Source organism: Lepidochelys kempii, chromosome 17 (genome assembly GCF_965140265.1).
Source record: "Lepidochelys kempii isolate rLepKem1 chromosome 17, rLepKem1.hap2, whole genome shotgun sequence".
NCBI lineage: Eukaryota > Metazoa > Chordata > Testudines > Cheloniidae > Lepidochelys > Lepidochelys kempii.
The window spans coordinates 1,854,614-1,876,098 of NC_133272.1; the positions used below are offsets into that span (position 1 = coordinate 1,854,614).

At 63.7% G+C, this 21,485-nt stretch overlaps 1 protein-coding gene across 2 annotated transcripts in view; it reads right to left on the reverse strand.

Annotated features, from left to right (window-relative positions):
- The window catches only part of SEZ6 (seizure related 6 homolog), a 73,268-nt gene that overhangs the window by 11,289 nt on the left and 40,494 nt on the right, over window positions 1-21,485 (reverse strand). For both annotated transcript variants that reach the window (XM_073315313.1, XM_073315314.1), the window contains exons 2-7: window positions 18,256-19,083; window positions 17,022-17,152; window positions 9,139-9,331; window positions 2,718-2,903; window positions 2,121-2,289; window positions 127-293 (exon numbers count right to left, since the gene is read on the reverse strand). In XM_073315313.1, coding sequence (XP_073171414.1) covers window positions 127-293; window positions 2,121-2,289; window positions 2,718-2,903; window positions 9,139-9,331; window positions 17,022-17,152; window positions 18,256-19,083 — 1,674 coding nt within the window. The remainder of the gene's footprint in view (window positions 1-126; window positions 294-2,120; window positions 2,290-2,717; window positions 2,904-9,138; window positions 9,332-17,021; window positions 17,153-18,255; window positions 19,084-21,485) is intronic.

The window sequence follows — 21,485 nt, forward strand, 5'->3', positions numbered from 1 at the left end:
TTAACGTTGCCACCCAAAGGGGGCCGGGATGACAGTGTCCGCGGCTCCCCGGCAGCACAGGGCTCGTTCTCCGGGGCCCTGGGCCAGGCGTCTCTCCATGCTCCCTGCGGGGGTCTCAGGCCTTACCTTCGTAGCGGAGCGCCACGCCGGTGGAGGCGCCGTTGCTGTCGGTGGTGAGCTCGAGGAAGAAGTGGCGGGTGGTGCTGAGCAGCCCCTCGATGGGCAGGTACTCCACCTCGAACGAGTCGTACACCGGCGGCGCCTCCGTGCTGTTCCCGTTCCGGATGACGAGCCTGCACAGCAATGGTCACAGAACCAGCTGGGGGGGGCACAGGCCTTGGAAGATCCCTGCGGTGTGGCCGCTGGGTTCTAGGGGTCTGTGGCTCAGCCTGCTGGAGGCCCCTGTGTGCATCGGGAGAAGGCGGGGAGACGAGGGGCACGGCTGATGCCTGGAGGCAGGAGGGCAAAAACCACAGGTGCGGGGGTGACACTATACCCCATATTCGTCATAGAAATATTGTTATCGTAGGATTACAGCATTACTAAGATACGGTTTGTGCAAGATAAGGCATGTGAGGTGTCATTGGAAGTTATGATTTGCTGAGTATGATTATCCTATTTGTATGCATGGAGCATTTTTGTATCTAAAGCTAGGAATATTGACTATACATCTGTACTACAAAAATGTTTACACCTAGGGAACGCCCACCAGACAGAATGCAATCAGTCTGGCTGGCTAGCTGCGGAGGACGAGCCAGTGGACCATTGGGAGAACAATAGGTCTTTGAAGATGCTAATCTCCCACCTTCCCGGGATGCTACAAACAAACTCTGACTCCTGGCTGCTTTGACACTGCAGGGTCCTGTGATTAAGTCACCTGGTACTGGACTCCATGATACAATACCAGTATTTTCCCACCGGAGGGGACTGGACGGGATGGGGCAGGGCAGGAAAACAAAGGATTCCTGCCATACGAAACACCTATTTAAGGCAGGGGAGAGATAATCAGGGTCATTTTCACTGAATCTGTGCCCAGCATGACTGCTGCATACACCTAAGCAACAAAGACACAGGGGGGAGAAGGACTGAGCGCAGGCAGGGAAGGTGTTTGGCCTGTGAAAGGGATACCTGGAGTTTTAAACTGCAAGCAAGAGCAGCTTGCCTTCAAGAACCTCTGCAGACTACCTAAATCAACATTTAGGGTGAGAAATTATTACTTGTAACCAGCTTCTGTAGTATTTTAAGCTTATCCTCGTTTTTGTTTTATTTGCTGGATAATCTGCTTTGACCTGTTTGCTACCCCTTATAATCACTTAAAATCGATCTTCTGTAGTTACTAAACTTGTTTTGGTTTTCTCTAAAACCAGTTTGTGGAATTCATAACTGTGGGTGGGGAAAAGCTGTTGAATATCTCCCTCCACCCCAAGGAGGGGAGCAAATTTCATGAGCTTATGCTTCACAGTTCTCTGAGCTGCACAAGACACTATAGGTTTGGGTTTGTGCTCCAGAGGGGGTGTGCATGTGAGTGCTGGGCAATTCCCTAGCTGTGCTGATTTCAGCGTCTGCGTCCTTCTGCAGCTGGGTGTGTCCCTACCTGGGTGTGTCCCTACCTGGGTGTGCTGGAGGAAGCTTGAGGGCCTGGCTCAGCAGGACAGTGTAAGGGAGCCCAGGCTGGTGGAACAGGTGGGCTCAGTGGTACCCCAGTACATCAGGCGGCACCCTGGAGGATGGGTAACCCATCACACAGGGGAGCTGTGGTGCCCTGGTTATCTCCTCTGTCCCCTCTCCTAGAGGGGGCTCAGTGGGAAGGCCGGCTCAGGCATGGAGAGTCGGAGGGGAGCCCCTGGTTGGGGTGGGAGCCCAACACCTGTCACTGTCCATCAGCGCTGGCTAGAGCTCTGACCAGAGAGCAGGGCAGCCTCAATGGCACAGCTGCTCTGGCATGTGCCATCGGTGGGTTTCAGAGCCAACATCCATTTGCAAACACATGTTGCAAGTTCTACACAGTGTGGCAGGGGAGCTCTAGCCCCCCAGGCCTCACAGACACGTCCACCCTGCTCCCCTGAGGCTGCACCCTCATAGGCCCTTCCCTTGTACGGGCCCCGCTCCCTGCCCCACACCTGTCATCATCCTCAGCCAGCGCGACCTTCTCGAAGTGCAGATGCAGGCGATGGCCCCTGGGGGCCTCCAGCAGCCACTGGCAAGTCAGGTTGCTGCTGTAGTTGTTTGGGAAGCCGGGCGAGATGATGCGTCCGACGGTGGCATTTCTGATCACGCCTCCGCAGGCCGCTGCAAGGGGAGGCCGAGGGTTAGGAGCACTGGGGGGATGGCCACCAGGCAGTGGCTTGCCCAGGCAGGGGCATCGGAGATGGGCCAGGCCAACTGGCTTGCCCCCATCAGAACGCCCTTGGCCAGATACTGCCCGGCCTTGCAGCAGTGGGCAGAGGGCAGTGCCTGGAGCCGGGCTACAGCTGCAGGGCAGTGGTTGGAGCGTGCCCAGTGCTTAGGGGGCACCCCATAGCCTGTGGGAAGGTGCTGGGGTGCAGAACCCTCTCTTAGGAGGAGACAGCCAATCAGGAGCTGGCGTCTGGGGCCAGGCTCAGGCTGAGAAGGCCAAACTCACGTCCCTTGTGAGCAGCTAAGGTCTGCTCTGGCAAGGCCTGTGCCCAGCCAGTGGGGCATCCGGCAGCACTGGGCAGCCCCTCCCCCCAACTCACCCAGGCAGATGGGCTCCCGGCCGCTCCAGAAGGGCCAGGTGGCGTTGAGGCAGGTGAGCACAGGCGGGCCCTGCAGCTGGTACCCTGTGGTGCAGTAGAAGTGGGCGCTGCCCCCAGGGTGCAGGCTGGTGATGGAGATGTCGCCGTAGGCCGGTCGGGAGGGGAAGCTGCAGCTCAGCAGATAGGCTGGAAGGGAGAAAGGGAGAGAGAGGGGCATTGAATGGCAGGGCCTGGCAGGCTGAATGGCTGGAGCGATGTGCTCCCTGGCTTGGCATGCCTGGTGCCCGGGGGTGGGTGCCCCGTGCCCGTGGGGGCGGGTGCCTGGTGCCTGTGGGGAGGGATGGACTCGACCATGTCCCTGCTTCATGGTTGCACCCCGCTGGCCCCAGTCCCCCCAGGGCACCAGGCTGTCACCCCCTCACTGCCCCGCACAGCACTCACCCAGGGCAGAGGGTGCCACCACAGCACCTGGGTGTTTTGCAGCATGTGGCCATGCCAGGCTGCCGTGATGCTGGAACACTTTTAAGCGTGGGCGTGCTAAAAGCCAGACCCCCTTACCGTCCGCAAATCCTCCCACCCCGAGCTGGGTCCAGGAGCAGGGCCATGTCTTTGGGAGGGGGGGACCTGGACAGGAGTAAGGGGGCCGAGGCCAGGACCACAGCTGGGGACGGGCGCGGGACCAGGAGCGGAGCCCCTGGGTGTGGGCCGGCAGCCAGGACCCTGGGGGGGGGGGCCAGAAGTGGAGCCTCGCGTAAAACCTGGGGGTGCTTCAGCACCCCCCCACAGCCCTAGTTCCTGCACCTAAGCCAAGCTGGGCATCAGAGGGATCCTGCCCCACAGTGTGGGTGTCACGCCCTCCCTCTGAGAGCCACAGGCAGGAACTCGGGGTGGAAGGAGGTCGGCTTTCCCTCCTGGAATACCCAGCTGCTGAGCGGTTTTCTCTCCTCTCCCCCCATTGTATGGAGACCCAGAGCCTCTGCCCCACCTGCCCAGGCAGCACCCAGTGGGCGCAGTTACAGAGACATGGGTCGGACACGGGTGTTGTCCCTGATCCCAGCCGGCAGGTGGCAGCAAATCCTTCTGTACGGCCAGGCAGCTGGCCGGAGGAGTGCAGCCTCCAGGCCCCACCTTGCCCACAGGTGCTGCCCGCCCAGGGACACCGCTCTGCCAGGCTGCAGGCGGGGAGCCAGACTCCTCGCTGTCCTTCTGCCAGGGGAGCTGGCGTTCCCCACCCCGCCAAGAGTCCTTTGCCCCTGCTGATGCCTGGGAACCCCAGGAGCCATGGGTCCAGACTAAGTGGGCTGCTCCCATGGGGCTGCACAGCCTGGCTGCTGGCATCGCCAGAGTCCCTGCTGCCCCAGGGCAGGAGGCGCTGCAGGGAGTGGGCGGGGGTGGGGGTATGCAGGTGAAATCTGCCCAGGTCACGCTGGGTCTCAGAAGGGAACCCAGCCCCTGGCTCTGTGCAGGCCGGGGGTGCTCGGGGAATGACTGGGGCAGGAGCCGGAGGGGGGCTGGCAGCACCTTCGCATCTCCACGCTGGCCGAAGGGTGCTGGACAAGCGGGGTGTGAAGGGCAGCTGACAGTGAGGGAACACGCTGGTGCCCTGGGGGACCGCAAACGTGGCTGAAGATGCAGCGCCTCTCCCCCTCTGGTACCCGGCTCACTTTGCCCACACACCCGGGCACAGCCACAGTGCAACAGAGGGGACACTGCTCATAAACCTTCCTGCCCAGACCAGCCTCTGCGGCTCAGGGCTACACACTGGCTGCGTGAGCTCACAGCCTCTGCTTGCGAGGTCACTCCATCTCCGCAGCAGCACGCTGTGATGTCACAAAGAGGTGAGCCTGACCTCAGCTGGGGCGGAGGAGGGATTTGGACGAGCGAAGGATCCCGGGGGCACTCCGGGAAGAGCAGCCACGGCGCTCAGAGCACCGACCTCTTCCACCAAGCCAGCACCAGCGCCAGGCAGAGCAAAGTCTAGTTCTAGTGCGGAGGAAGGGCAGGGCCCTGGGCCCCTTTGCATGCGAGTGATGCCCAGCCAGGGCCCCTTTGTACACCAGCGTGATGCCCCCCCAGGGCCCCTTTGCACACCAGCGTGATGTCCCCCCAGGGTCTCTGTGCACACCAGCGTGATGCCCCCCCAGGGCCTCTGTGTACACCAGTGTGATGTCCCCCCAGGGCCTCTGTGTACAACAGCGTGATGTCCCACCCGGGCCCCTTTGCACACCAGCGTGATGCCACCCCAGGGCCCCTTTGCACACCAGCGTGATGCCCCCCCAGGGCCTCTGTGCACACCAGCGTGATAACCCCCCAGGGCCCCTTTGCACACCAGCATGATGCCCCCCCAGGGCCCCTGTGCACACCAGTGTGATGCCCCCCCAGGGCCCCTTTGCACACCAGTGTGATGCCCCCCCAGGGCCCCTGTGAACACCAGCGTGATGCCCTTCCAGGGCACCTTTGCACACCAGCATGATGCCCTGCCAGGACCCCGTGCCCCTTTGCACACCCTGGCAGCCAGCAGAGATGAAGACCGAGCCCAGCAGAGCCCAGACTCTCACACTCAGGGGCTGCAGCTGACTGTGCAGTGTCTGTGGGTGACGGGGGGTGAGACCATACTGTTGGGGGGGGTCACAAGCAGTCCAGCGCCTTCCCTAGGAGCTCCCCACGTGGGAATCAGCAGGGGAGGGGAGCAGGGATGGGTGCGACGGCCAGTGGTAGCCAGCCCAGGGCTCTCAGTAGCGGAGGGCCTGACCCTGCTGTCAGGGAGCAGAGGGTGACTCTCAGCTCATAGAGCCCCTGCCCTAGTGGGAAATGCCCCGGGCCCAAGCACCTGTGGAGGGGGGCTGGGGTACCCAGGCATCTGGCTGGCGGTACCACAGCCTGGCCGGTGGGAGTGACTGAGTCATGCTCAGCCCCTACCTGTACCCAGAATCCCCCTGAATCCGGGGTGGGGAGGGGACTGGACCCATCAGACAATAATATAAAGGAGCGTGAAGTGCGGCTTTTCCCATTAATTTGCTGCATGTTGCCATGGCGACCCCGGCCGAGGGACGCACTCAGCACAATCTGTCGTTATTTTTCCATTAATAGCGTCAGGGCGGCACCAGGCATGTGGGTGAGTGAGGGCAGGTCGGGGGGGCAGCACATCCCTCCCAGGAGATTCTGGTGCAGACAGAGACCCCCCAGCCCAGTGCTGAGCGCCCCTTGGGGGTATTGCTTTGCTGAGGAACCTTGGGCAGGTTAAGGAGACAAAGGACCATGGGAAATGGGAAAGCAGGCACCCCCCATCCCCGAAACCCACCGAGCTCCGCCAGCGCCCCTCAATCCCGACCCGCAGCCCCCTGATAGCCCAGCCCTGGGCTCCCCCATCCCCGAAACCCACCGAGCTCCGCCAGCGCCCCTCAATCCCAACCCGCAGCCCCCTGATAGCCCAGCCCTGGGCTCCCCCATCCCCGAAACCCACCGAGCTCCGCCAGCGCCCCTCAGTCCCAACCCACAGCCCCCTGATAGCCCAGCCCTGGGCTCCCCCATCCCCGAAACCCACCGAGCTCCGCCAGCACCCCTCAGTCCTGACCCGCAGCCCCCTGATAGCCCAGCCCTGGGCTCCCCCATCCCCAAAACCCACCAAGCTCCGCCAGCACCCCTCAATCCCGACCCTCAGCCCCTGATAGCCCAGCCCTGGGCTCCCCCATCCCCGAAACCCACCGAGCTCCGCCAGCGCCCCTCAATCCCGACCCGCAGCCCCCTGATAGCCCAGCCCTGGGCTCCCCCATCCCCGAAACCCACCGAGCTCTGCCAGCGCCCCTCAGTCCTGACCCGCAGCCCCCTGATAGCCCAGCCCTGGGCTCCCCCATCCCCGAAACCCACCGAGCTCCGCCAGTGCCCCTCAGTCCTGACCCGCAGCCCCCTGATAGCCCAGCCCTGGGCTCCCCCATCCCCGAAACCCACCGAGCTCCGCCAGCACCCCTCAATCCCGACCCTCAGCCCCTGATAGCCCAGCCCTGGGCACCCCCATCCCCGAAACCCACCGAGCTCCGCCAGTGCCCCTCAGTCCTGACCCGCAGCCCCCTGATAGCCCAGCCCTGGGCTCCCCCATCCCCAAAACCCACCGAGCTCCGCCAGCGCCCCTCAATCCCGACCCGCAGTCCCCTGATAGCCCAGCCCTGGGCTCCCCCATCCCCGAAACCCACCGAGCTCCGCCAGTGCCCCTCAATCCCAACCCGCAGCCCCTGATAGCCCAGCCCTGGGCTCCCCCCAGATCCAACAAGCTTCACGTCCCAGGGGTTTGGACTCCAGCACCCCCCCTCTGCCAGACCCTGCCCCTGTCGTGCCGCCCAGCATTTCCTCTGCCTGAACCCAGAGAAAGAGCCACCTGCGTGACTCCTGCGTGACCACAGCTACAACCCCATGACACTACAGCATCTCCGCCTGGGGGCTGGCTGCTCTTGGGGGGCTGAGCTCAAACAGCAGAGACTCTGCCCCAAGCCTTCCCTACCCTCCTCCCACCCCTCTGTCCTGCAATGCCCCACGGCCTACCCCATGACTGCCCTCGTCCCCCAGCCAATGCTGGCACATTTGACTCATCCCTGCCGCTGGGGTCCAGCTCCAGGAGGGCTGCGGGGTGGCACCCCCATGGGAACGCTGCTCTGGTGAGAGGTGCCGGGAGCCTGGTGCTGAAGGGCACGACCCCTCTGCGCTCCCTTGGCCACGGCCTCAGCGCCAGCCTGCAGCGAGGGGGCAGTCAGGGGATTGTGACGTGAGCGCCAGAGCCGAGAGCCCTCAAGCTCCTCCCTTAGGCCCCCGTGTGGCAACCAGCCAGGCCAGGGCACCATGTCAGTGGCCCCTTGGCCCTCCAGACGGGAACCCCTGGTAAGTCTTCAGCCCATGTTCCTTGGAGCCTCCCACCTCATCGGCTTCCTCAGCGCTGGCTCCCTCAGGCTCTACGGCCCACCTCTGCCATCAGCCAGGCGGGGGCGAGACACGGAGCAGCTGGTGGGCTGGGAGCATTGCTGAGGCTGGGGACGAGGAGGCTGCATATGGTGTGTGGGGTGGGATTCACACTGGGGGCTCGATGTGGGCACTGCAGGCAGAGGGGTCAGGGCGAGGGAGGAGACAGAAGCTCAGGGCAGGATAGTGGCACTGCCGGGCTCCAAGCCTGGGGTGGGGAGCAGGGGAGAAAGTCCCTGAGATCCAGGCTAGCCTGTAGGTGTGTGGCTGGCTCCCCCCGCCAACAACCGCCTTTGCAGAGCCCCACAGGAGGCTCCCCGGAGGCACGTCCCTCGGCTGGCCCTGTCGCACGTGGGCGCCGTGCGGGAGGAGCGGCTCCGCCCTGCTATCAGCGACAAGGGGCCTAACTTTGCCGGTAATTATGTTAAATGAGCCCGTAATTGCTCACACCAATTATCTCTCCATTAGCGTGTCTCTCTGGTTGGTGCCCGTTTAACCTGGCGATGTCGCAGATTAACTCCGCCAGCAATTCCAGAGCTTTAAACAGGCTAATTGGCCCTGGCTGGTTGCAGCTGTGCCAGGGAAACAGGGGTTCACCTGCAGGGGAGTGGGCGGGGCCGCCCTGCGGACACACTCTTGGCACTGGGCACAGGGGCGAGATGGGTGCGCGCTCTGACCCAGGGCTGAGCCTAACTCCACAAATCCTGGGAGGGAGATGCTGTTGGGTGCCCCAGGCTATGGGGGGAGAGGGGTGACGTGGTGGCCTGGGAGGAGGAGGGGGCTCTGAGAGGGACAGGTGTGGGGGTGTATATGACCCACACTTAGCCAGAGCTTGCCTGGCCGCTCCCAGCCAAGGTGAAGTGCAAAGGGTCCAGGTGGGATGCCAGGCTGTGCTCTGTGGAGACACGCGCCCACGGGGGGGTGTGGGGGGGTGCCGTCCTACATGTCCAGTGTGCCCATATTACAAAGGGACTCTAGGTTGGCTCCATGGGAGGGGAAAGGGCCCCTCCCCAGCCTCAGCTGCCAGGGCCCCTTTCGCCAGGGACAGGGGCATGCTTGGCCACATTGCTAAGCCAGGTGGCCTCTGGCCCCAGCACATGGCCTGGAGACAAAGGATTCTTAGCTACAAGCCACCGGACACTGACTGCCAGTCCCCTTCCCAAACCTGCCAGGCCCATCAGCTCCTGGGAGCAGCCCCCACACTGCTGTGGGGCAGCACTCCTCTCCCGGGAGTGGGGCTGCCTCGTGGGGCACTGGGTCTAGGGCGCAGGGCACCACATCATGCCCCCCAGCCCTGCGGCAGCATCAGAGCTCTGAGTGACCTGCTGCGCCCCACCAAGTGACGAGGCGAGCACGACGGGCCCTCTGGCTGCAGGAGGGCACCAAGGGCGGGGCCATGTCTGGCTGGCACGTGTGGGGGGCAGGACGGCACAGGGACCGTGGCTCCGCAGGGCTCCGCAAGCCGTGCCCGTACCTTGGAAGCGGAAGTGGAAGGTGCCGGGGCTGGCGGGCTGGGGGCTCTGGAACCGCACGCTGACCCGGTTGGTTGGGCTGCGGATCACCTGGCCCCTCATGAGGAAGGACTCGTTGGCCAGGATGACAGGCTCCGCGCCCCCAAAGGTCTCCATGGTGACCGTCTCCCCTTCCGACAGGCTGATGTTCAGGACCTGTGGGAGGAAGGGGCATTGTCAGTGGGGCATCAAGTTATTGCCAGCCCATGTGCTTGGCCCAAGGGCAGAGCAGGGGCACCTCCCCCGTTGGCCTTTCCCCTGGTCCCGCCCGGGCGACTGGCACAGCAGGGGGCTGGCTTGCCCCCCCCCCAGCTAAATCTGAGAGCCTGGGAGGAGTCACCTGGCCAGCCGCCCCACACCTGCCGGGCTCCAGAGACAGCCCACAGCTCTCCTGCGCCAGGCCTGCCAGCTCCATGGGGTGGGCAGTCACCCAGACTGCCCCCAAGAGGGGCCGGCGCTCACGCCCAGGGGGCTTGTCTCCTCTTCTGGAAGGGGATGTGCCTATCCCCACCCAGATCCTCCCCCAACACCCCCCCACCCCCGCTGCCCCCCCAGAGCCCCAGTGCCAGGCGGGCACGTCTCTCTCAGCACCTTTTCCACAGTCAGTAAGCGAGCGGTGAGGCCGGTCTGCCCAGGGCCAATGGCAGCAGCAGCTTTCAAACATACTTAGCAGCCCCAAAAATCTCGGTGCTGGGAGATGCCTTGGACAGGCGGCGCTCGGCGTGCTGCCCCTGTGCAGGCTGGAACCGGGCCCATGGGCAGGGGGCAGAGCCCGCAGGAGAGTCGCCCGCTGTGCCCTGCTCCGATGCTGAGCGGGCCCCGGCCCTGACACTGGGCTCTGACTGGGCCAGGTCAGAGGGCAACGCTCCAGCGGCACCATGGCGAAGCTCCCGTGATTGAGAAGAGCCATCGGTGTCCACGGCAGCGCTGGGGCAGAGACCCGTGGCAGCACGGCGAGTGAATCCCAGGGCTTACGGGCCAGAGAGATGCCTGGCAGGGAGCCAGGACAGAACGGCCCTGCCACGTGGCCCTGGGGGGGTGGGGAGAGACAGAGCCGTCTTTAATTGCGGGGTCTCAGAGCGCTGGAGACCTCTGGGGCCTCCTGCCCCACCAGAGGGTCAGCACCACCATCCCAGTGCACAGAGGCCAGGGACTCACCAAGGCCACACAGTGTCAGGCAGAAGCAGAGCTGGGGACAGAACCCAGGAGTCCTGGCTCCCGGTCCCCCCACCCCCACTCTAACCCCCTGGATCCCGCTCCACACTGGGCCATGCCACCCCCAGGCTGTTTCTCCCAACCCCCCGCAGGCAGGGCTGGAGCTGGCTCATGGCCCTGTTGCCGCAGTAGACCCTGGCCAGGAGGACGTGGGTGCTGCTCCCTGGCTGGTGCTGCCCACGCTGCCATTAGCTTCCCCAGGGGCACACGCGCCAGCTCCCCCAAGCAGCCGTTCAGTGGCAATATGCCCTCGCTCCATTGCCATGGTAACTGGCGGCTGTCCCAGCCGAGAGCTTTGGAGCTGCGAGCTCTGCCAGCACGTGGGGCCCCGGCCTCCGAGGGCTCCCTCTGCTTGGCCACGCAAGGGGGCAGCACTATGGGCCCCTCTATTACCCTGCCCCTCCAGGAAACCCTTGGGGACTGGTCCCAGACATTGTCCTGGGAAGGCGGGGTTAGCTACTGCGGGGGCAGATCCTGGATCTCCCCGTTTGGGGCCTAAGCCAGCATGGCAGCTGGGGGAGGGGTGAAGGGACAGGACCCAAAGGGAACTGCTGGGCACCCCAGGCCCAGGGGCGTGGCTGGAGGGACAGGTTGCTCCCAGGGACAACGGCTGCTGGTGCCAGCAGTACAGGGGACCCCACAGCCAGCATGCAGGGACAGAGGGCGGGCAGAGCCCAGAGGAGCCCCCGCAGGTGCTCCCAGGTATAGGGGGCTCTGCGGGCAGCAGCTCAGATGCCAGGCAGGAAGGGAGCCCTGGGAATGGCACGTGTCAGCCTCACACGGCTCATGGCAGGCATGCACATTCACTCCCTTGGCCTTAACAGGCAGGCTCGAGAGCCAATGGGAACCGGGGAAGAGGCTCTGGGCACGGCCCAATGGATCCCGGCCAGCAGGAGATGGAGAACCGCCAGCACAACGAACTCCAGATGGCGAAGAGACGCAGCCAGCTGGAGAGAGGGGCCCAGCCACCGAGCTAGCCACTGAGCTAGCAGGGAGCCTCCAGCAGGATCCACACAGCACACAGACACTCCCCCATGCATGGGCACCACGCATACACCCCCTCCCCCGCGTGCACACACACGCAGAGACCCCCCAGGCAGGGGCACACGCATACTCATAAACCCCCATGCACACGCAAACACACATACTCATAGATCCCCCCCACGCACACTCATACACACTCCCCCATGCGTGTAAACACACTCAGCAGCAAGGAGAGGAGCCCAGGAGAGGGTTCCGTGGTAGGATGCTGCAGCCGCAGGCCAGGCTGGGTTTGGCTGCGCGTCTGCAGGTTGCTGCAGGGCTCTTGCTTGCCAACCCCAGCGGTGCTGTGCAAGTGCCACGTGACTCAGCAGCAGTCAAAGCGGAGCAGCTCGCCCCCCGGCCCCAGGGGGCTGCTACCGGGCTAGAGCCTGCAGCCCACCCACATGGGGTGTTCCCACAACGGGCTAAGCCCAGCTTTAACTGAACTGCTTTCACACTGGTCTGGATCATGCTGGGCACCGTTTGGTGCAGAGGTGGCCTGGATGGGAGGACAGCTGGAAGCTGGTTTATGCAATGGGAGCAGGGTGCAGGCCAGGGCACAAGCTCATGCTGGTTTAGTGCATGTGATGCCTTCCCCGCAAGCGGCTGCCCACCTTTGGGGGCAGGGCACACAGAGGGCACAGAGAGCTTCAGCCTGGGTTTCATAGCTGCCTCTGGGCCAGTGCGATCCCGTCGCGTCTCCGTGCACCTCCTCATCCCAGTTCCAAGGGCTAAGGCGGCCCCGGTCCTCCCAAGAGAGCGAGAAGGTGGCTGCCCTCCCAGGCAGAACAGACCGGGCCCTGCCCAGCGCTCTCAGTCAAGCTGCATCGCATTCACTTAGAGCAACCATGGATTCCCGCGGCGGGCGCGGTCATGGCTGCCACTCAGCCATGCAGTGTGGAAATGCAGACAGATTGCCCAGCACAGGCGAGGAAATGGAGTTCTCTCCCGTGATTGTTCTGCAAATTCAGAAACTCCAGTTTCTGTCCAGTGGGCGGTGACCTGGACAGGGGCCCTGGGCAGCAGCCAATCCGCCAGACACATAGGCAAGCCTTGGGGCAGACACAGGCGGAGCACTACCGCCTCCGGCCTCGTCCGAGCGAACGCAGGTAACTGCCCCACTCTCCCTTTACTGGTTTCAGCATCCCTGGGCCTTTACCTCTGCAGCTGTTCCAGCCAGCAGCGAGAGCAGAGCGGTCCCCACTGCCCCTCTTCTGTGCCACATGCCCACTCCGCGTACCCCCATGGCCCCATGGCCGCAGTCTCTAAGCCTCACGCCCCCTGCTCTGGGAGTCAGGATCACCCCTGCTTTACAGGGAGGCACCACAGCTCAGAGAGACTCAGCCAAGGTCTCCCAGAGCTAGGAATTAAACCCAGGCATCCTAAGTCTCACCCGGCCCAGCTCTGAGCTGCTCGCTTGCTGCTGGAGGTGAGCGGGCATCCGCACACTCACAGGGGTGGGGGCTCGGGCTCCCAGCTTGCTGGGAATCCTGGGAAGGTTTAACCTTGAGGTTTCCTGGCTACAGTTTATATTTTAATGGATCGTTATAAAATATAACAACCCCCGCCCGTTTGGGACTCCCCCCCCCCCCCAGTAGGGCCTGGGGATGGGGCGCAGGTGGCTGGGGAGTAGGGGTCCCGTTCAGTAGCCACGGAAAGCCCCGAGGCCCTGTGGCTGGGGGGCAGCCATGTAGCCCGGCACACACATTTCAAGGACCAGCCCCCAGTCCTTAGTGTCCATCCCCGAGGCCTGGCTCCCGGCAGCTCTCTGCTGCGACGACATCATCACTTATCCTGAGAAACCCCAAGCTGTTGCCTTGTCTCATTAGGAGGTGATTGGATATTAATGATGTTAATTAAGCAACGCTACACGGTAATGGAGAGCAGTGCCGGTACGCACATTCTCACCCTGTGACGCTAATTACTGTGAGGTACCTGCCGGGTGGCAGGGGTTTGGGCAGCCGCGTGCAGGCCAGCACCGTGCCGAGCTCCTTGCCGGGCTGTTAAACTGTGACGGGATGGAGAACCACGGGGAGGTGGGAAACTCCTTGCTTGGCTCCATGGCGATCAGCTTCCCAACCCGTAGCTAGCCCCAGTGCTGCGCTGGGCTCACCCTGCCATAACGGGCCAGGGCCAGACCATGGGTTGATCTCCCTCCCCAGCCCCTCAGGATGCTGGCTGATCGTGGGCCAACCCAGCCTGGGTCTGGGGGATGTGAAACCAGAGCTTGGCTTAGAGCTGGAGCGTGACACAGGCCCACAATGCCCAGCCCCGGGCAAGCAGAGCCTGCCTTGTTCTCTTCCGGGTGCTGCCACCCTGCCCGCTCAGCCTGGCCAGCCGGCGCGGCACCACCCTGCCTCAATGGATGGAGCCTGTGCGGCTGGTGGAGGCGGCGGGGTTATTTATTTATTAATATGGAGTTTGAAGGCTCTGCTGTTGCCGAGGTCTAATTAGGCCCCAGGAGAGGGACTGGCTGGGGGCTGGGGCACATTGTTCAAATGTCGCCAAATACCACGTGCATTGATTTGACATTCTGCAGCACAGCTGCTGCCCTTTCAGCATTCACATGCCCCTCGGTAGAGGGTTGGGTTTGCTCCTTAGTGGCATTTCCAGCCCCCCTGCAGTTGGACGGGCTCCTCAATTGCACCCCAGGTCCCCTGCTCTTCCCCCTGGGGAGTCCCTTCCTGCTCGCCAGCCAGCGTTTCCCTCCCAGGTGGTTCTGCGTAGCCAAGAGAGAAAGTCCTGGAGTGCTGGGCCATGGGCCCACCACAGACCCCATCAGAGCAGGGCTGGCCTTTGCTGCTATCTCCATTCCACAGCACTGCGGCGGCGTAACGGCCTTGTGACGGAGTGGGGGAGTTTCTTGCTTTTCCTTGTTTCCTATGGGGGATTTTCTTGGTTTTCCTAGGGTTTGCATGCAGAGACAGTGTGACTCAGTTTCCCTGGGTGCTATGGGTTTAACAACGTGATGGGAGAGGGAGTTTGTTGTTACAGAGGACCGGAGAGGGAACTTGGGACCCCAACCACTGGCGCGGAGAATGGAGACCCCAGCCAGGTGACCTGGTGACCCGGAGGCCCAGCTCAGGAGGCCCAGCTGGGTCTGGCCAGTGGGAGGACAATGGGCTGCGAAGAAAGGAGAAGGGGCCCAGGCGACCCTGTAGATGACCCTGTTTACCTGCAGAGAAGACAATGGACAGAGGCGGGGCTTGGAGCCGGTGCTATCAGATGCACAGCTGGGAAGCAGGGGGGCTCTGGGCTGGAGGGAGGGAGCAGGCAGAGGCCACCTGGATGCAGGGGAGACTTGGATATGCTGTGCTGGGGGAGGCCAGGCCTAAGGCCCTGAGAGTTTCCTGTGCTGTGTTCAATGCTCAATAAACCCTCCTGTTTTACACTGGCTGAGAGTCGCTCCGGTCTAGAGAACAGGGTTGCATCATCCCCTTCGGGGAGGGGTGCGGGTGGAGGCCCCGGGGGGCCAGAGTGAGTGGACTCCCTGTGGGGGCCCATGGCGAGAAACGGGTGTGCTAAGGCTCAGAGAGGGGTGGCTCCAGGAGGTGGAGGGGCTTAACCCCGAGAGAGAGTGGACCCCTGGGAGAAGGGCTGTCGCACTGAAAGGGGCACCCCCTACGGACCGCATGGGCCAAGTCCGTGACAACGCGGTAGCAGAGGGTGGCTCGCGGATGCACCCTGTAGACGGTGGGCTGCGAGCACAGGCGCCTGGCAGTGAGTGGCTGCCAGCGATAGAACAAGGGTATTGAAAGGGACCGGCCTGGAAATGGCCTATAACCAGCTCTGTACGAGGGACCTGGCACTTCTGCGCAGGGAGAGAGGGCTGAGCGTGGGGAGGCTCACTAAGGAGCAGCTGATGGCTCAGCTTGTAGAGAATGACCAGTCTGAGGAACAGGCTCCAGACCCCAGGGGGGCTCCTGGGGTGCCCGGAGAGCCGGGGAATAGCCGTGGGGGCAGTCTGGGTAGTAACCGGGAACCTATCAGACCCGACTCCCCAGGCAGCGCAGGGGGACCCCAGTCGGATTCCTCCCTGGAGGAGCTGCGGAGACTGGAGCTGGAGGAGCGGAGGCTGGCAGACAGAAAGAGAGAACAAGAGGACCGTGCAGAACAGCGGAAGCACCAGTTGGCGTTGGAGGAGCGGCGGGCTAAGAGGACCTGCCGGGGGATAAGTGGGGAAGGGCCCGAGATGCCAGTGTTGTGGGGAATCTAGACACCAAACTGCTGCCCCGGTTTAAGGAGAGGGGGGGCTATTGATGCCTATCTCATAGCCTTTGAGAAGGCTAGTGAGCTGAAACAGACTGACCCTGCAGACAGGCTCCGCTGTCTGACCCCCGTGCTGGTCCCACGGCCATAGAGGCATTCAGCCCAAGGGATGGTATTGAGACGGGGACTATGACCTGTTCTAACAGGCTTTGCTGCAGAAGTTTGAACTGACCCCCGAGGCGTACAGGAAACGATTCTGGGGTGTACGCAAGACCTCAGGCGTCACCTACAAGGAGGTCGCCAACCTGCTGGGGGAATATCTCCTCAAGTGGGGGAAGGGAGCAGGGGCCACGATCGCACAGGACGTGTATAACCTGGTGGGGTTGGAGCAGCTGTGCGACATCTGCCCTCCAGATCTTAAGATGTGGTTAGTGGACCGGAAGCCCAAAGATCTGCACAGTACGGGGGCACTGGCAGAAGAGTTTGTTGACAGCAGATCGGGGGCAGGAGGGAGACCCACATCAGGGACTCAGAAGGGGAGTCACCCAGAGCCCTCTCCAAGGTGGGACTTTAGGAAGCCCAACTCAGGGGTGCCCGGGAATGCCGGGGTGGGCCGACTCCCCTGGTGGGACTTGAGGGACCTGAAATGTAATGACTGTGGCCAAAAGGGACACAAGGTGGCATAATGCCTGAAGATGAAGGAAATGGCAGCTAAGCAGAACCCGCGGGGTGTCAACTGGATGGGAGTCCACCAAGAGGGGGCAGCGCGGGGCCCGGGGGCCGCAGTCGAGAGGGCTGTGCCAGGGGGAGGGGACTGCCAGGCCAGGCCCTCAGGGGAAGGCGGGGCTCCAGGTCCAGAGTGCCCATACTCCATCCACCCACACAGCCTTGGGTGACCATGGTTCCTGCAGTGGTGCCCATGCTACTCACTCCTGCAGCCACAGCAGGGCCTGCCCTGCCCCTCCAACCTGGCACCATGGCCCAATTCCCTGTCCCACAGCTGGAGATGCCCCCTGCCAGGTAGTAAGGAGGAAGGCCCAGCATGCTTTGCGCAGAAAGATTTGCATATTGAGTGTTGCCCGGTACCACCAGTGCCATCTGTTGTGGGGGAGGAGAGCTGCAGGGTGCTCAGCGCGGGCTCCGCTGGGGCGCTCCCAGCACAAGGCTCATGGGGGCGACAGGCGGCGGTGGGGGTTGGGGGGTTGGCGGTTTGCAGGCACTTTGCTAGGATTCCATTCGCGCCGTGAGACGCACAAGGCCCAGAAACCCCTCCCGTCCCCTGCATGGCCCGGCCTCGAGCCCGTGGGTGTTCTTCCCCACTCAGGGACTTGGGGGCTGCAGGGTCCCCCACCGGCTGCCCCAGCTGATGATGCGGCATTCAGGAGCCCACGTTACCGACCTTGATCTCCACGCCGTAGCCAGGGTATCCGGAGATGGTGTAAGTGCAGTCCAGGCTGTCATAGGGAGAACTGACCGGCTCTGGAGACTCCAAGGAACCCTCGGGACCAGTGAGGTTCCAGTTGCACGGAGCTGGGGACAAGAGGAAACCATGGGATCAGACAGGCTTCACGCCTGCTCCCTGCCCCGCCAGCCTATTGCACCCCTCCTCTCCCAGACAGGGTCTAGCATCCTCATCCCCTCCTCTTGCCAGCCCGGTCTCTGGGACACCTGGTGCTGATGAGAGGGTGGCTCATGGTTTCACCCCCAGCCAGGGAAGTGGAACCCCTGGTTAGCCTCATCCCCAGTACCCCACCAAGGGCCAGAAGCAGCCTGTACCCTCTCTCCCGCACCAGCCCCATCTCCTTAGATAAGAGTTTTCCCAGGACAAGCCCCCGGCTTCTGGGTTTGCTGCCATCATGCCCCATTTCACACTCACACTGTTGCGCTGGGCCAGAGGCCATGGGCTAAACTGGCCTCCATCTAGAGTGCGTCTACACTGGGCCCAGCTCTAGCAGGGGTGCAAAGGCGGGAGCGCTAGCGTGGACCGGGCACAGGTCCCGTCTAACCCTGCTTTGCTGTGGGGCCCATCTCCAGTACAGCTCCCACTGCCCCCTTGCTGGTGGGGCCACGGCCACAGGCCCCCCACCCCAGGAGGGGCTGCACGCCACAGCAACAGCAGCCCCCTCCCACTGGGCCGCGCACCCTGGGAACCTGGGGGATGAGTGTTCCTGGCGGAGAGGTCAAAGCAGCTGAGCTCGATCCTTAGAGCCGTTCCATACCTGGACAGCAGCTGTCCTGGCTGCTGCAACAGGGTGCTCGCCAGCTCAGCCTATGGGTGCCCTCCAGCCCAGTCCCTGTGGGAGCCGGCTCCCAACCGAGGCAGCTGGTGTCTCCGGCAGCCCGTGACCATCTCCCCGCCATGTGGTGACACACTTGCTGTGCGCCTGCCACGCACAGGGCGTGGAACGATGCCGCCAGTCAGACCTGTGCCCAACTCTTCCTCGGCTTCCCTTGTGTCGCCAACGTATCGCGACTGCCCTGCGCGGACGGCCCACTGCCAACAGCCCCCTTTTAGCCTCACCCCAAAAGCGGGTCCAGCTCTCTCCGAAGACCCTGCGGCCACTCCCACCCCCGCTTTAGCAGGCGGCCTGGCCTGGTGCCCCTGGTCACCGCTAGGGTGGGAGTGCCCTCACCTGGTACCTGCACCGTGGTGATGGTAGTCGTGGTGATGATGGTGGTTGTGGTGGTTTCCTCGTCGTCCCCGGAAACCGTGGCTGTGACGGCAGCCTCCGGCTCGGGCTCCTTGGCCCATGGCAGCGCTGGGCCGGGCACCTGTGGCGAGACAAACCAGGCTGTGGGGGTGATGGCGGTTGTGGTGTTGCTGACCACCATGTCGGTGGTGGCTTGACCTGGGTTGGTCAGGGCAGCTTGGGAGATGGCAGGCGTGGGGGTGATGGGAGGCTCCGTGAGGACAGAGGCGGAGTTGGTCTCTGGGCCAGCTGGCTGGGGCTCTGCCCATGGGGCCACGCGGCCTGCAGCCGTGGTCAGCAGCTCCTCAGTGAACGCCGGCTTGACTATTTCTGGGGTCCTCTCCACGTCTCTGGCCTTGGCCTTCTCTCCCACTAGGGCCGTGGGGCTGGTCATGGTCACGGGGGCTGTGGCTGGCACCGTGAGGGATGTAGTCAGGTCAGAAAACACCGGAAGGTCATCTTGGTTTGGCAGGTTGGCCCTGGGGGTCTGGGTGATCCGCCCTGGCACGTCGGGCAGGACCGGGCCTGGCCCCCGCAGGCCCCATGTGAGAAAGGGCACCTGCCTCAGATAGTCCTTCTTCACCAGGGCCTCGTGCAGGAACTCCTCCAGCAGCGGGTGATGGTTGAGCAGCGTCAGCGTGGGGGCCGTGGTGACAAAATGGACCTTGCCCTCCAGCTCGTCCGGAGTGGGGGGCACCGTCTGGTCCCCCTCAGCCTCAGAGCTCCCCGCTGCCCTCTGGCCCACCACGTTCGGCTCCTCCGAGGCAAAGTCTGGAAGGAGGAGAGAGGTGGCTGAGAACAGGGGTGGCCAAGAGGGAAGGGGCTAGGGAGGGGCGGGGAGCTGGGCTGTCAGAGGCCTGGCAATATGAACCTTGGCATCGTGCCCCACCACCCCCAAAGGGCTCAATCGTGGCAAGTCACAGGGTGGCGGCTGGTGCTTCGGAGGCACCCAGATGCTCAGAACACCCCCGCCCCGCCAGCAGGAGACCCCCAGGACGCTGGCTGCCACCTGAGGCAGCACCCTGAGCCCTCCAGGCCCCCAGGTTGGCCTGGGTGCTGCTCTCAGACCAGCTGCCAATTCCCTCAGCAGCTGCCGACAGCCACAAGCCTCCGCCAAGCTTGTGGGAGGACAGACGCCATGTGCGGAGGGGGACAGGTCCCCCCCAGCGCAACGCCCTCAGAGCAGCGCCCGATTGCAGAGTCAATGATGTTCTGGCTCCAGCTCTCTTTACCCAAGAACACACGTCCCCCGATAAAGTCGTCAGCTTTATCGAAAGCGATTGGCGCCTCCTCTTAGATACTGTTCTGCCTCGCTGCTCCCCTTCCCAGAGGCATGGGGGGGGGTCTGCAGAGCTGCCCCCCCGGCCACCAAAAGGCCCTGCACTGCCCTGCTCCTGCCTGCAGTCATGGCTTCAACACCACACGCCCTGGGCCGCCGACCTCAGAACAAACTGAGCTACTGGCCTCTGCACTGTGCCCAGGGCCCCCGGGGAGGGGAACTGGAGCCCTGCTGGGAACACCAAAGGCCCCAGCTTCTCTAAGAGACAGCGCACCCCTTTCCTGGGCAGCTGGAGCCCGGCAGGAGCCTGGATCTCAGCTCCCCCCGCGAGCAGGCCCCAGGTGAGGCTCCTGAAGGCTCCCCAGAATTCACGCTCCTGCTGGCCGTGTGCCCTGCCCAGCCTGGTCTCTGAAGCTGGGCCAGCCCAAAGCCAGTGCCCCACACATTGCAATGGTGCCAGGGGCCCTCGGGTGCTCAGCCCTTAGCCCTGGCACCAGTATCTTGCAGACCCAAACTATCGCCCTGGTGCGGGGACACAGCAAGCAGCTCCATCGCACTGCCAGGCTGGGGGCCCTACATGGGGCTGGTGTCCTGAGCCCGGACCTGGAGAATGGAGGGGCCAGGACACTGGCAACAAAGGACAGGCAGCTGAGTAACTGCCCCAGAACTGCGCCCACCCCACTCCTTCTCCTACCCAAGACAGGCTCCAGGCCTTACCGTGCCAGGCCAGCTGCAGGGGCCAGGGACGGGAACTGAGCTGACCCCCGTGACTGAGACAAGCCCAGCTGCGAGCCAGCCCCTTCCCCACACAGGCAAGGCAGGGGCACTGTGAAGACCCCCTCCCCATTTCCTGCGAGGAGGGGCTGGCAGCCGGCAGAGGAGCGGGAGCAGCGAGGCAGAACGGGATCTAAGAGGAGGCGCCAATCGCTTTCGATAAAGCTGACGACTTTATCGGGGGACGTGTGTTCTTGGGTAAAGAGAGCTGGAGCCAGAACATCATTGACTCTGCAACTGGCAGCTGGCTCAGCAGCCCTGCCACGCGGCCGATGGGCGCTGCCACGGCTCTGGGGAGATGGCGCTTCTGGCCAGCATTACGGGGCCCTTACCCTGCACGTGGCTGCTCCGGGGGGGCATGCCCAGCAATGCAACACGTGCTAATGGATGGGACGCTGCAGCTTGTTTCACTTTGAGGGGCACGGGTGTTTCCCATCCCCCACCCGCCCTGCTGTGCTGAAGGGAGGGGCAGGAGAGCACTACTGGCCTACGGAGGGGGCTCCCGGCCAAGACCAGCCCAGCACAGCCCGCCCAGGGCAACCAGAGGTGACTCCCAGCTGAGACTGGCTCAGCCGGAGCTCCCCTGACCCAGTGGCTGCTCATGGGCCATGAGCTTCCCCCTACTCCCAGCTGCAGTGCCTGGCAGGATCAAGCCCAGTGCATCACTACACAACAGCTGGGGGCCCTGTAGGGGCTGAGTCCTGCCTGTCGCACCCACTACAGGTCGGGCCCCCGGGACCTCCAGAGGGGGGGCAGGGCCAACCCCAAAGTGCAGCCAGCGGCCCTGCAGCCGGGCAAGGCGGGGCAGAGCTCTGCAGCCCAACCCCCAGCCTGGGGCAGGAACTCCTCTCCCAAGGGTCCTGCTCCTCTCCCCGGCCTGGGGCGAGCCTCACCGCTGCAGGCAGAGGGAGCACAGGGCGTGCCCAGCGCAGGTGGAGAGAGAAGAGAGTGCCGTGCCCGTGCTGGGATGGCTCCAGGGTTGAGTGTCCCCACGGGGAGCCTGGGGCCTGCTGACCCGTGCTGGGAGGGGTGTGAGAGAGAATCCCCCCATCCCAAGGACCTGCCGGGCAGCACAGGGGGCCACGGAGACGCCAGTGCCGGGAAAGTCGGATGCCAGGCA